We start from the raw sequence: 16,017 nt of genomic DNA, 5'->3' as shown, positions 1-16,017 counted from the left end.
GAAGCAAGAGTGAAAGGTATAAAATGCAAGTAATCAGGTTTACTCCCCTATTCTTTCCCCAAAGGAGGAAAGCTGGAGGAAGCTCAGAGAGACCCACATAACCCAGCTGTCGAGGAAATCTCAAGTGGTTGATGAGGTAGCAGAGCCCAGAGGCTCTAGAAAGTCCTTGACTAAAAATATTTCCAATGTGCAAGCATTCCCTAGCAATCAAATGAGCATCCACATTTCATTGATTTAATTAATCCTATGATTTGGGAAAAAAACAGAGATCATTCAGAACAATGATTGCTTCTGCCCAACAGAAATGACTGATCTGTTGGTAAAAACCACAATTTTACATGTCTCACTGCAAACTCACTAAATCTTCAAGGATCAGGTCCTGTAATCTCTATATTTTTAACATGCCGCCCTAGGTAAAGGGGATGCACACACAACCTGCAATGACTACACATACAAGATACAAACCAACTTTGGATTACTGATCAAATACAACAAATTCATTTTATAAATAAATTCAAAGATATGTGCACAAATATGAAAATATTATAGCAAGTGACAAATTTTCTGAAAAACATTATATTCAGCACATAAGCCCAAGATATGCCTTTAAAATTTATACTGTAAGTCTAGCTTTATTTACATATTGATGTATATATATATACATCAATGGACACAAAAGCATTAAATCTTAAGCAAGTACTCACCCAAAATTTCATCAAAGATCTTGTATAAACCTGGCACAAAGGTAACCTCTCTGCAATTCATTCCTACATCTTCATCATATACCCACATTAGCTGCATTACGAGAAAAATTCAAAAGGAATTATTGGGTAAAAAAGCATTTAACATCAATTTTACATAGTATAAACCCACATCTGTCATTTCCTCTGTTAATACTTAGACTTTCAAAGTAAAACACATACACTACTTCAGTTCTAATCATCTTCACTACATTCATATCCAATTTCAAAAGTTTCAAAATGGATAAATTATTCATTTTGTATTGAGTCTGTATTGTTACACATAAAGTCAGTTTATTAATATAAGGCACCAAGAATTGTTAGAAACAATATTTAAGTAAAATAGGAAAAAAAACCAAAAATATATACATATTTTACTTCATGTTTTAGATTTTTCTATAAAGAGCACAGATTAAAATAATATGAATACAGCATGACTTTAGAGTCAGAGACTTAGCTTTGAATCCCAGCTCTTATTGGCTGAGAGATCTGAGCAAGTTATTTACATTTATTTAAACTTCAGTTTCCTTGTCTATAAAAAGGGGGTAACAGTACCTACATCCCAAAATTGTTAGAATCAGGTAATATGTGCAAAAGCCAAGTTCATAGTAAGCATCAAAGGGTCATTAGTGTATATATATATATATATACATATATATATATATATATATATATATATATATATATATATAAACTCTACAATTTGAAGCAAACCACAGCATAAACTTAAGAATTTTTAAAAGGTTCACACGCTACCGTTTTACTCTATACTCCTGACCTCTAATAGTTTTTATCTCCTAGTTTTTTATCTTCAGCAGGAAATGAAGACATTTCTACCTACCTTAAATCTCTCTCCCTACTTTACATATGACCACAAAGACATGAAATTATGTACTAAGCATATAATCACAAAAATTTTATTAAGCAGAACAGATACACATCTCCTAATCTCAAAATTTAACAAATAATTACCTGTGTCAACGGCTCCACTGACCCAATATACGTATCAGGACGAAGGAGAATATGTTCAAGTTGTGTCTTTTTCTGATACACTCTCTCAACAGACAACTTCTTTGAAGAATCATTTTTGTTTGCAGTTTCTGACTCTTCTTTTTTTGCAGCATTGTTCTGATCAAAAAGAGTCTAAAATTAACCAAAAAATCAAATTTAAATAACCTACCAAGGGGTAAACTAAAATGTATATGGACACAAGACATAGGCTTTCTTTTTAATTATCATATTATCTCTCAGGCTCACTGATTTTTAAGTCTTTAAGAGAACACAGGTCTATTTACTGACAGTCCAGTTCTTTTAGTACAGTGAAAAACTGCAGTTTTGACTCAGCCCAAAAGGTAGGTAAAGTCATATGCCTACACCTATATAATCCACAAATATAAATATTTCCCAATTCTGTTAAGTTTTCAAGATAATTCTTACAGTCCTCAAAAACTTTCGAAGGAATAGGAGTTCTGGTCAGGTTATAGGTTCACAATGACTAAATCTGGCTAGCTGCAGGAGTCCCCAAGTCTTCCACATACCAACGCCTTGCCCTTAAGCTACTGAAAATTATAGTAAAGAGGAGGCAAAAGTAACCTACACAAAATAGTAACCTATATAGTTAATTAATATGCACTGATATTGCTGAAAATACTAAGCATGGTTTATGAAATCTCAAATTTCACACTTTTTAGAGGTCATGCCAATAATTCCTTATATATCAGTGCTAGGTACCTCATTACTGAGGCATCCCATGATTCTAGTTTCTATGCCAATTCCAAAGAGACAGAGGTTGGTGATCTTAATCCTAACCATTCCTACAGTAGATAAGGATCCCTAATCCAATTCCCGAGGTCTAGAGATTTCCCTGTCTTCTTAATAGCAGCAGAGAACACACGCTTCTTCTGGAATTCCCTAATGTTGACAAATAAGACATCTCACTAAAAGAAAGGTGTTATACTGACATATTTTTTTACAACCAAAAAATAATTCACATATAAGACACAATGAAAATTGAGATATCTTCACAGGTCTTTGAATTTAGTAGAAATGAAGTGGTCAGAAGACAAACAACAAAAGAGGTTTTGTTTTGTTTTTATGCATTTGAACAAGTCACTTCAATTCAGGTCCTACATATAGGACCTGAATACATACCATCCATACATACCATTATCTTTAAAGTTAATATCTGAAAAAAGGCCATTACATAGTCTTGAAATTTATGTTTAAAAATCAAATGCAGAACCTCTGAGCAGTCTAAACCAGGACAAGAATTGTAATATACAAACTCCATGGAAATTCAAACATTAATTAAAATCTTCCAGTGCCATAAATTTAACATAAAATTAAAGATACTTAATAATATTTCAAAATAAAGTATTACAAATAACTCATTTTCTATATTTTAAACTATATTCTTATACATTCTTTCATTTATACATTACACTGCTCAATTAAAAACAGCTTTGGATAAAAGAAAATAATTGTTTCATAAAGTCTTCACATTCTATTTCTATCAAGAGTTAGATGATGAACTGGCCAGAAGTATGAATTATATTTTAAAAATACCAGACGGTCTCCAAATTTCTAATCCTGGCTTCTCATGAGATAGCTCATTAATTTATAGAAACAAATCTAAAGGTAAAAACATAATTGATTTTTTATAATGGGTCCTCAGAATAGTAAGGACTAAGATCACACTCTTTTAGAAAGTGTTTAAAGGCAATAAATGCTATGGAATAAAAGTGAGCATTAACTTAGAACTATTTGCAATCATTGGCATAAAGGTTAGGAGCTTATAATAACCATGCAAGTAAAGGCTTTCTGATCCCAGGCTACTACTCCAAATCCCACAACAAAGAAAACATCTTTGATTTGACTAAACCAAAGACAGGTCTACCTAATTTGGGCTTCCACATTTAGCCCTGAGCAGTTACACTGAACTAAAAGGGCGCGCACACACAAGTATGTAAAACAAGGGTAAAGCCCTTCAGCACTCCTTTAAGAATTAACAACTTTTCCCATATCCCTTCTTCCTCCCAAATGGATTACGAGAGAATAAGGAATGTTTGCTTGCACCTAACAGATCCCTATCAAGTTCAAAAGTTGTCATTCTTGATAGGATAATGTCTCAAAAATGAGAGAACAAGTGAAACATAGTTGGCTTTGTTAAAATTACTACCTGTAATTTTCTCTAAGAATAATATATAAATGTTAGAAAATAAGTTGACAAGTGCCTGTGTGGCTCAGTCAGCTAAGTGTCCAACTCCTGATTTTGGCTCAGGTCACGATCTCACAGTTTGTGGGTTCAAGCCCCACATCAGGCTCTGCGCTGACAGTGTGAAGCCTGCTTGCTTGGGATTCTTTCTTTCTCCCTCCCTCCCTCTCTCTCTCTCTCTGCCCCACTCCCACTCCCACGCTCATACACACACACACACACACACACACACACACACACACACACACAGACACCCTCTCTCTCTCTGCCCCACCCCCACTCACATGCTCATACATACACACACACACACCCTCCCTCTCTCTCTCTGCCCCACTCCCATTCACACGCTCATACACACACACAGACACCCTCCCTCTCTCTGCCCCACCCCCACTCACATGCTCATACACACACACACACACACACACACACACCCTCCCTCTCACGCTCTGTCTGCCTCTCTCTCAAAAATAAACATTAAAAAAAAATGTTAAGTATTGAAAGGCCTTAAAGAACACATTATTTATAGAATATAATAAAACAAATGTTTTGAGATCTGTCGACAATTCAATATTAACTCTCAATTTCTAAAACTTGCATTTAAAACTTTAAACCTAAGTATTTCATTGAGTCAATATTTTTAGTTAACTTTACAAAAATTATTTGTTTTGACTATATAAACTCTATTGCTTTAACTTTTTTTTTTTTCAACGTTTATTTATTTTTGGGACAGAGAGAGACAGAGCATGAACGGGCGAGGGGCAGAGAGAGAGGGAGACACAGAATCGGAAACAGGCTCCAGGCTCTGAGCCATCAGCCCAGAGCCCGACGCGGGGCTCGAACTCACGGACCGCGAGATCGTGACCTGGCTGAAGTCGGACGCTTAACCGACTGCGCCACCCAGGCGCCCCAGTTGCTTTAACTTTTATGTGAAAATGTTAGTAATCAAGTATTTTTAAATGGGTAGCTTATTAAAACTACACTGTTTAGTGAACAAAATTACAAGAGTATATAAAAAATATGAGCCCATTATCATCAGAAAAAAAAAATTACTCATTATACACACATAGGAAAAAATATAAAATACACTCAACAGAATATCATTCAAAATCATCTGTGAAAAGTAGAAATAAGTTATTTTCTTTTTTTAATGTTTTATGTTTATTTATTTCTGACAGCAAGAGAGACAGAGCATGAGTGGGGAGGGGCAGAAAGAGAGGGAAACACAGCATCCGAAGCAGGCTCCAGGCTCTGAGCTGTCAGCACAGAGCCCAATGTGGGCCTTGAACTCACTGACCAAGAGATCATGACCTGAGCCGAAGTCAGATGCTCAACCGACTTGAGCCACCCAGGTGCCCCTTTCATTTTTTTTTCTGATACACATTTTCTAGTTTTCTACAATGAATATGGATAGAAGTATTTTTAAAGTTTATTAACCCATGTATGTGAAAATGTAAATAAGCTAGAATAAAACTGAAGGTTTCTCTTTTCCAGCGACACTGTTAATACTTACTTATTACTTCCACACTCCCAACTTTCTCACTAGAATCTAAGCAAAAAGTAAAACCAAAATAAATAAGATTGGCAGGCTTGGCATAGAAAATAGAAATTAACACTGTGGTCAGATTTGTCTTTTACTTTCCCATTCTCAACAAATGGCTGGCTCACTAACAGCAAACAGAAAGAGAAGGTTCTCTCCTGAGAGGTCTATAAGTTTTTCTGACAGAAACCTGGAATAATGTCCTGTTTATTAGCAGAAAGTTGTCCCCTAAATAATGTCCAGGTCACTAAAAATCAAAATCTGGGGGTGACGGGACAGACAGCAACTGCTCGCTCCCCCCCACCACCACAATGGGATGATCCCATCCCTAGAACAGGTATAAGTACAAACATCTTGGGCCTGAGAACTAAGTAAAATGAGAAAAATCTATTGATCATCTTCCCTCCAGCTGTTATTACCACTATCTCTAGCTAAGAGAGAAAGAAAAGAAAAGGAAAGAAAGAAATCACCAAGTAGTTCTTCAGTTTTAACACTATTACTGATAATATTCAGAAAAGAGATCACAAAACTAGCTTAAACAGAAACAGACCAGCAAACCCATATCAACACATTTATAAAAACACTCAATCCCACAAATGATAAAGAAGACTGATATATATTTGACACTTGTAGGCTAAAAAGAATTATGCTCGTTTCATTTGGGGAGGAGAGGTGTTACACTTCCCATATTAATGTCAGTATGTTTGGGTTTTCATTCACAACTTATGTGGTTTACCTGTAAATCTACAAGTTTTCCCAGTGAATCTCTTGTGCGATTAGCACTATTTGAGAAGCTGAAAAATCCTTATTGAATTGCAATAATCCCCTCATCCTCCTGTTTAACTGAGACAGGTAAATGTTAGCAAAGAGGTTTGATTTTTAAATTTTTGTTGTGGTTGCTGTTGTATTCATCTTTTGCTTTTCAAGTCCTTGTTTCGCTATCTTCTTAATTTGCTTTAAGTTTTTGAATTATGCTCATTTGAAACACTGAAAAGAAGGGGGTCTTTTGATTCAAAAATGATGATTTAAACTTTTCTTATTCTTATATGTTCATAGTAGTAAAATACCTTGTACTATCGTGATTGCACTAAGTACTCCACATTAAATAAAAATTCACAATATGCCTGTAAAAATAATCAATTACCAAAAACATTCTAAATAAATTTTAAGGTTTGATAAAAGTGAAAACTTACAATTTAAGTTTATTTGTAATTTATTTTACTGTCTAAATTTGTTTATGTGGACAAAATACCGAGCTATTTATAGTAATAAATCCAGCATCTAGTTACAATGGAATATAAGGAATCAGAGCAACATTTTGATTTCCACATAAAACTAAAGTCAATGAAAATGTAAAATAACCCCATCTGAAAATATCCTTCACATATCTAAAAACGTTTTAATTCTCTGTGGTTTACACATGATGCCATAAATGACTTTTTCTGAAGTTCAAAAGCTGGCTGCCAAATTAATGCATTGTTGGGGATTTTTAAATTATAACAAAAATATCAAAATAATTCATGTAATTGATATTAAAATATTATTGTATAGCACTTTTGCAATATTGCTAACTCCTAGTGAAAGAATATAGATATAATAACACTTATCCAAGATTCAACCTTTATCAAGAATACTTCTCAACCACCAGAAGAGAAAGAAAAACATTCCAATAAAACAAATTTTTTATTTCAGAATGAGTATGTACCAAGATCATTCTGTTTAAGAAAAAAAAAAAAAGACTGTTCCATGCACAGTTCCAGAGCTGTCACGTGAGATATAGCAATTTGGGGCAATCACCCACAGTTCCTGTTTTTCTGTGAGAGAATGAATTGCTGCCAAGGAGGGGAGAGGAGATGGTTTGCCAGTTGGTGCTAAAAAGGAACTGAGCCAGTCATTCACATAATCGGCACAAAAAATCTCACCATCACCAAGCCAACAAGAGTGGTGCTAGCAAAACCTTGGCAACAAGCCTTTTCTCCTGTTGTCTATAAATGACCCCCTTAGACTTCACATTACCCTTTTGTTACATCTCCTCCCCTTCCTTTCTCCCTCAAGACTGCCACGCTTTGATGTTCCTTTCACTCATATTTCACCTATGTAATAGAGAGGGCCATGCTACAACAAAAACCAACACTTTGTCTTCCATCTATGCTCCTCAAGAGATGCCCTCCCAAACCAGGGACAGGGAAAGAGATGGAAGGTGAGGGATACTTAAGATCATAAGGAATGTTTAAATGTCCACTGTGAAAATAAAAAATACACTTTCTCTAAAAGGCATCCAAATTGGAAAGGAAGAAGTAAAACTGTCACTATCTGCAGACGATATATTAGATACAGAAAAATCTAAGGACTCCACCAAAAAACTATTAAAATTAACAAATTCAGGAAAGATGAAGGATACAAAATCAATATATATAACTCTCTTGTGTTTCTGTACAATGACAAACTATCAGAAAGAGGAATTAACAATCCCATTTACAACTGAATCAAAAAGAATACTTCGGAATAAATTTAACCAGAAAGGTGAAAGACCCATTCGCTGAAAACTAAGACATTGATAGAGAAACTGAAGACACAAAAAAATGGAAAGATATTTTATGCTCATAGAATTAATATTCTTAAAAAGTCCATACTACACAAAGCAGTCTACAGATTCAATGCAATCCCTATCAAAATTCCAACAGCATTTTTCAGAGAAACAGAACAAACAATCCTAAAATGTGTATGGAACCACATAAGGCTCTGGATAGCCAAAGCAATCTTGAGTAAGAAGAAAAGACCTAGAGGCATCCCACTCACCACAGTTTCAAACTATATTAAAAGCCATAATAATCAAAACAGTATGGTATTGGCATAAAAACAGACACAAAGATCAATGAACAGAACAGAGAGCCCAGAAATACACCCACACATACATGGTCAATTAATTTACAATAAAAGAGCGAATAATATACAAGGAAGAAAGGATGGTCTCTTCAATAAATAAATGGTGCTGGGAAAACTGGACAGCCACATGCATGAATGAATGGGTGCCCTATCTTATACCATACACAAAAATGAACTCAAAATGAATTAAAGACTTCAATGTAAGCTCCTTGATGTGGGTCTTGACAATGATTTTTTTAATGGACACCAAAAGCAGAAGCAACAAAACAAAAAATAAGCGAGACTATATCACACTGAAAAGCTTCTGCACAGGGGCACCTGAGTGGCTCATTCCGTTAAGTGTCCAACTTTTGGTTTCAGCTCAGGTCATGATCTCACAGTTTGTGAGTTCAAGAGAGCATGCAGCCTGCTTCAGATTCACACTCTCTCTCTCTTTCTGCCCCTCCCCCATTCACACTCACACACACTCTCTCTCAAAATACAGAAATAAACTTAAAAAAAAAGCTTCTGCACAGCAAAGGAAACCATAAAAAATAAAAAGGCAACCTACCAAACATGAAAAAATACTCGCAAATGATAAATCTGATAAGGGGTTAATATCCAAAATATATAAAGAACTCATACAACTCAATAGCAAGAAAAAATCCAACAACAAAAAAAAAATGGGCAGATTTCCTGAATAAACATTTTTCCAAAAAAGACATAGATGGCCAATACACACATGAAAAAACATGCAACATCACTAATTATCAGGGAAATGCAAATCAAAACCACAATAAATAAATAAATAAATACCACAATAAGATACCACCTCACACCTATCAGGAGGGCTATTATCAAAAAAGACAAGAAATAAGGAGTGTTAGCAAGGATGTGGAGAAAAGGGAACTTTAGTGCACTGTTGGCAGGAATGTAAATCGGTGCAGCCACCATGGAAAACAGCATGAGGTTTCCCAAAAAAAATTACAAATAGGGGGCACCTGGGTGGCTCAGCTGGTTGACTTCAGCTCAGGTCATGATCTCATAGTTCGTGAGTTCGAGCCCCCTGTCAGGCTTTGCACTAGCAGTGGGGAGCCTGCTTTGGATCTGTCTCCCTCTCTCTGTGCCCCTCCCCCACTTATGCTCTCTCCCAAAAATAGATAAACATGAAAAATAATAATTATTTTTAAATAATATTTAATAAAATATTAAATAAAAATATTATTTAAAAATATTATTTTTAAAAATTAGAAATAAAATTACCATTGAATCCAGCAATTCCACTTCTGGGCATTTATCTGAAGAAAACAAAAATACTAACTTGGAAAGATATATGCACCCCCATTTTCACTGCAGCATTATTTACAATAGCCAAGACACACGAGCCACCTAAGCGTCCATTAATAAATGGATAAAGAAAATGTGGTACATACGCACATACATACATACGCACACACACACACACACACACACAGAGGAATATCATCCATCCATAAAAAAAGAAGGAACTTTTGCCATTTGTGGCATGAATGAACCTTGAAGGCATTACGCTAAATGAAATAAATCAAAGAAAGAAAGACAAATGCTGTATGATCTTACTTATATTTGGAATCTAAAAACAAAGCAAAACAAAAACCTTGCATATGGAGGGTGAAGGGAACAACATGGCAGAAGGTGACCTATAGGTACAAACTTCCAGTTATAAAATAAGGAAGTCCTGGGAATGTAATGTAAAACAATGTGACTACAGTTAATCACACTGCACTGTATATTTAAAAGTTGCTAAGAGATTTGATCTTAAAAATCCCAATCAAAAAAAAAAAAATTGTAACTGTGTGGTGATGAATGCTGACTTATTGTTATTTCACAATATTAAAAAAAATACTTTCTCTGAGACAAAAGACATGAAAATTCTTTTCAATAGACTTGAAGAAAAAAAAAGACGCACGCATGTGTACACATCTGAGAGATTATGTGGCAGCATTATGTGAATATATGGATAATCTCAATCAGTCCTCAAAGAGCTCCACAAAGTAGACACCCTTATCATAATTCTCTTTCTATAGATGAGGAAATGGAGAAGTGTTTTCCCAAAGCTAATAAACTAGTACTTGAAGAAGCTGAATTATGAAACTATGTGATCTGATTTCCCAGCCCATTCTCTTAAAAAGCATTGTTACACAAGATACATATACCCTAAAAAGGAAACATATTCCCTAGCTTTCTGTGTGAAAGCAAACGAAAGGTTAGTAGAAAGAGATACAAGTATACCCCAGAAGACTTTTTAATCCTGTTACATCAGGATATAAAAGATGAGGCTTTTTGGTTTTTAATGTTTTTAAAGTGGGAGGTTGTATTAAATCATGGTTACAAAGATAAACCTGGTTTCAATCCCACTTCTGCCTTAGTCAGGTGATTAATAGTTTGTTACCTAATTCTCTAACCAGCCCCACCCCCATTTCTTTCTCTGCAAGTGAAAATAATGAACTCATCATACCTTTTCTCTAACGGGGGCCCTATTTTTAAAAACTATAAAAGAGGCTTAGTTTTTAAAAGCTGTACTTAGTAAAATACAACTACTGGCACTGAAATAATTAACAGATCTAAAACTACAGGTAAACACTCACTTCCATTCAGAAAAGTTAGCACCAATTATAACATTTTCTAAGTGCTGCTTTATGTTACTCGACAATGTATCTAACATCGCTACCTGAACACTTGTCTTACTAATGATAGACTTTTGAGGAAGTTATATGTCAGTTACCCAATTTGTTAAGAATAACTGAGGTTAGGGGCACCTGGGTGGCTCAGTCTGTTGAGAGTCCCACTTCAGCTCAGGTCATGATCTCGCAGTTTGTGAGTTTGAGCCCCTCATCGGGCTCTGTGCTGACAGCTCAGAGCCTGAAGCCTGCTTCGCATTGTGTCTCCTCCTCTCTCTGCCCCTTCCCTGCTCATGCTGTGTCTCTCTGTCTCTCAATAATAAATGTTAAAAAAAAATTTTTTAATAAAAAAAAATAACTGAGGTTGGATTATGAATTCAGCTTTTTGCTAAACACTATAAAGGATACAAATAAGTACAACACATGGTCTCTGATTTTAGGGAGTTTATAATTTAATTGTTAAAGGCAAAATTATGCGTGAAAGTTATATAAAAATACTTTTTTTTTTTTTTTTACCCATAAGAGTAACAGGAAAGGATGAGTGTAAACTGGAGGATAAGAGTTTCGTAAGACTCTGAGCTAGCCTTGAAGAGTAATTAAGATTTAGACTGGTCAAGAGCCTTCTTTTGGGAGGGGGATGAGTAATGCCATGTGTTGCTGGTATTAACTTCTATTGGGATGCTTGCCAGCATGTAGTATTAACATTGTCATTGCATGAAAGTTTACATTTTTTATAGGTATCTCTCATGACATATATTTTTAAATGTTTGTTTATTATTTTGAGAGACAGAGAGAGTGAGAGCAGAGAGAGACAGAGACAGAGACAGAGACAGAGACAGAGACAGAGAGAGAGAGAGAGAGAGAGAGAGAGAGAATCCCAAGCAAGCTTCACACTGTCAGTGCAGAGCCCAACATGGGGCCTGAACTCATGAACTTTGAAATCAGGACCTGAGCCGAAATCAAGAGATGGACACTCAACCGACTGAGCCACCAGGTGCCCCTACAGCAAGGTTCTTAATACAAATCTTTAAATAATATTTGAATATACAATCATGTTTTCTGAATTAGAAATATTCACAGTAAACAAAAAAAGTATTCCTTGTCTCTCACTGAATTTTACTTTTCTAAAAATTTTAAATACTTACTTATTTTTGAAAGATAAGAGCACGAGAGGGGGCGGGCAAAAAGAGAGGGAGACAGAATCCAAAACAGGCTCCAGGCTCTGAACTGGCAGCAGAGCCGGACGTGGGGCTCCACTCACCCCACTCACAATCTGTGAGATCGTGACCTGAGCCGAAGTCGGATGCAATGCTTAACTGACTGAGCCACCCAGGCACCCCTCATTGAATTTTACTTTTTAAAACACTATGTTAGCTGTGCTTTTATATATTTTTTAAAGAAACTTACGTTTTAGAGACAAATACTGAAATATTTACAGATGAAGTGACATAATTCCAGGATTTGCTCTACTTCAAAATAATGAAAAGGGGCAAACTGGGTAACCTTGAGTTGGTAATCGTTGAAACTTGGTAAATAGAAGAAGGCTTCTTATATTATTCTGGGCACCACTTTTTTATATGCTAATATTTTTAATCATAATATCTTTTAATCTACCAAATTAGAGTACTGCTAGGAAAAAAAAAGATCAATATTCATATGGTAATTACCTATATTCTAATGTTTCCACAAAAGTTTTTACAACCACTTACAAATGATAAATAACAAAATGAAATTGACTAGAGGGTCTACTAATCAAAGCTTTACAAACTAAAGGTTAATTCAAGAAACTTTGCTTAGTTCAGGAAGCCTTCAGAGCTGTTGTCAGTGTTAACTCAAAATAGTTCTATATTTTTCACTTTTTTTAATTTCAAAAAATTAGCTTAAAATGCTATAAATCAAGCACAAACCAAATACAGTATCATAAGGAGAAGTTAATGTCAGTCTTAAACCACCCTGCTTTGTGGTTTCAGGTACTGAAATGTAAACTTTCAGGGCGCGCCTGGGTGGGCCAGTGGGTTGAGCTTCTGACTCCTGATTTTGGCTCAGGTCATGAACTCATGGTTTGTGAAATCGAGCCCCAAATCGGGCTCCGTGCTGACAGTGCAGAACAGAACCTGCTTGGGATTCTCCCCCCGCTCCCCCCCACCTCCCACCCCTCTCTGCCCCTTCCCTGCTCTCACTCTTTCTGTCTCTCAAAATAATAAACAAACATTTAAAAATATATGTCATGAGAGATACCTATAAAAAATGTAAACTTTCATGCAATGACAATGTTAATACTACATGCTGGCAAGCATCCCAATAGAAGTTAATACCAGCAACGCATGGCATTACCCATCCCCCTCCCAAAAGAACGCTATCAGGGACTCATTCCATTTTTATTTCTTCCTGTTACCCACAAGCAGGTGGCAACATAACACCAGTTTCAATAGAGCAGGCAAAGTTACCCCTCTTCAGAAATAGATGACCACTGAACAAATCCCTGAATTCCTTCAAAGGAATAATTTCCTTTCACCCGGGTTCAAAAGCATTTCATGTAAAAGCAACTTCATTATTCTGAGTGTACATTTCTTGAACTTCACCACCAACAACAAAAACCATTTATTAAACCCAGAACTGGCTACCTATGTTTACCTCATTTAATTCTCAATGCAACCTTATTTTATAGATGAGAAAACAGACATAGAAAGGATAGGTCCCTTTTGGAGTATGTGTTGGAGAAAGGATCTGAATCTACATCAACTTGACATCAAAATCCATCCTCATAACCACCTCACTATACTGCCTCCCATAAAATTAGTCTATGATCAATGATGTTGATTATGGACATAAAGATGGTCATACAACCTGACAAATTTAAAGCAAGCATCAAATCTTAAAGTGGACTTCCGGAGTGATTAGCGTTTCAATAAACTTCTAATCCAACAAGAGGATACAATCTATAAGTAAAAGATTAAGTGACTTTTACTGTATTAGTTTTGTATGAAAAAAAAAAACCTTTAATAAATCAAAATTATCAAATGAATTTTCTGATACTGAATGAGACCCTCTAAGTTTCACGAAATTTTTTATGTAAGTTTCCTATTGAGCTTGACAGAAAAAGCAGTCATCTAGTTATCTACAAAGTTAAATACCAGTAAATTAAATATCGCTATCAAATGTCAAATGCCAACCAATTCCATCTTGGAGCAAAATGTTTACCATTACAGAATCAGAAGTCCTCAGGAACACAAATCAGGCCTGGACACTTCCAAATAGTGAATGAGAACCATCTGGCTAACTCAATTTTCAGAAGTTGTTTGCTTTTAGTAACAGGGGTAAGGGCCATCCATTTGTAAAAATCAGTGTTTTGCATTTATGCATTCTCCCCTCCGAAAATGGACCGCATGGACCAATAATTTATAACCTCACATGTTATCTATTCTGGCTCTGATCTGTTCACCATGCTACATTATTGGAGCAGCATACAAAATTCGGAAAACTCAACAATAAAAGCCTGGCAAGTCACTTTGCAAAGCACCCTGGCACCCAAACATAAGTGGTTAAGATGTTTTTCTGCTACCAGTAACATACTTTTTTTTTTTTTTTTTTACAAGGAATACTTTTCAACACAGCAGAACTGCTTACTCAACTCCCCTCAACCTGGCCCAAGTGAAGAGAAAATGAAGCAGTGGTAATAAAAATGCCAATATGAAAGTTTCCTTGGGTGTTCTGAAAAAGGGAAAATCCATCGAAAGTCCCTGTAAAATGTAACGCTTTTTAAATGTTTCTCCTGGAAACCAAGTCAGTTGGCTGAGCTGCGCTTTTTTTGTGTAGGAAATGACCCTGCTCTGAACTCTATGCTGAGCAAGTGAAATGCTGGTGAATTATCGATCTGCCGTGGGAATCGGATCTCTCTGGGTCTTCCCTCCTCTACTACTTCCCAGCAGGAACGGGGCGCCGAAATCCTTTAATTCCGGGGCTAAGCACTTCGGTCACCTCTCCAGCACCCTCCATTCGGCCCCCACCCCGCTTCACCTGCGATGCTGACGCAGGTGAACGCTTCTTTTAATAATCCCACCCGGACAGATGGACGACCTACAGCATATTAGCTGCTGCGGAAACAGCCATTCCGAATGCGCTTTCAATCGAACGAGACTCTGAACTCAAGTGTAAATTGCCTTAGACGAATCCCCCACCAAACCCATTCTTCTCTGAGAGGTCAGAGAATCAGAAATGGTTGCATTTGCATTTCCAGGACGGACGGACGGACACACACACACACACACACACACACACACACATCCCTTTCTCCGGGATTTTCTCAAACCACATTTAATAAAAGTGCTGACCCACAGAGACACACAGGCATTACTGCCATACCCATCATCTCATGCCTGACTGACCTGGAAGAGTCTTGAGAAAGAGGAAAAAAGATGAAGCGAGGGCTTCCTATCGGATTCATGGTCTGTCCCCCTAAGTTTAAGCGCACGTAAGCCCCAGCAGCGGAGCCTCCACAGAGGTAAAGAAAGAAAAGGGGCGGGGAGCGGGGGGTTCTGCTGGCAGAAGCCCCGACGGGGCGCCCGTCCCGGGCGCCGGATTTCCCTCTCTTTTCCCTTCCTCCCCACCCCCGGTCCGCCCGGCGGAATTCCTCCCCCGCCGCGGGCCGGGAACAATGCCGCGGCCAGGACCCCCGCCCTCCGTCGCCCGCCACTCACCACCCAGGTCAGTGCCCCGTTGCCGCCGGCTCCCGCGCCGCCGCCGCCGCCCGCCTTGGCCATGGCGGGTGCCTCCGCTCACAGGCCCCGAGGCCGCGGCCGCCGCTCCCGCTTCCCTGCGGGCCGCCGGCCCCCGCTGCTCCGCACCGACCGCTCCGCTCGTCGTGTTCCTAGCGGCGCCGCCCCCCGCGCCCCATCGTCGAGACCCGGGGCGGACGCCCGGCCGAGCCCGCCGAGGAGGCCGCGCCGCCCGGCGCCCTCAAACTCGAGGCGCGGCGGCCGCGTCGCCCGGGCCTAGGGC

General features: G+C 37.6%; 1 protein-coding gene across 1 annotated transcript in view; it reads right to left on the bottom strand.

The window, feature by feature from the left end:
• The window catches only part of TOP2B (DNA topoisomerase II beta), a 64,858-nt gene extending 49,058 nt beyond the window's left edge, over positions 1–15,800 (bottom strand). The window contains 3 exon segments of the mRNA XM_030330642.2: positions 705–795; positions 1,713–1,883; positions 15,717–15,800. Coding sequence (XP_030186502.2) covers positions 705–795; positions 1,713–1,883; positions 15,717–15,779 — 325 coding nt within the window. The 5' untranslated portion in view covers positions 15,780–15,800.
• Between the last annotated feature and the right edge of the window lie 217 nt (positions 15,801–16,017).

This window comes from Lynx canadensis, chromosome C2 (assembly GCF_007474595.2).
Source record: "Lynx canadensis isolate LIC74 chromosome C2, mLynCan4.pri.v2, whole genome shotgun sequence".
Lineage (NCBI taxonomy): Eukaryota > Metazoa > Chordata > Mammalia > Carnivora > Felidae > Lynx > Lynx canadensis.
Note: the sequence above shows the minus strand (reverse complement) of the source record. Positions and strands in the feature narration are given on the sequence as shown.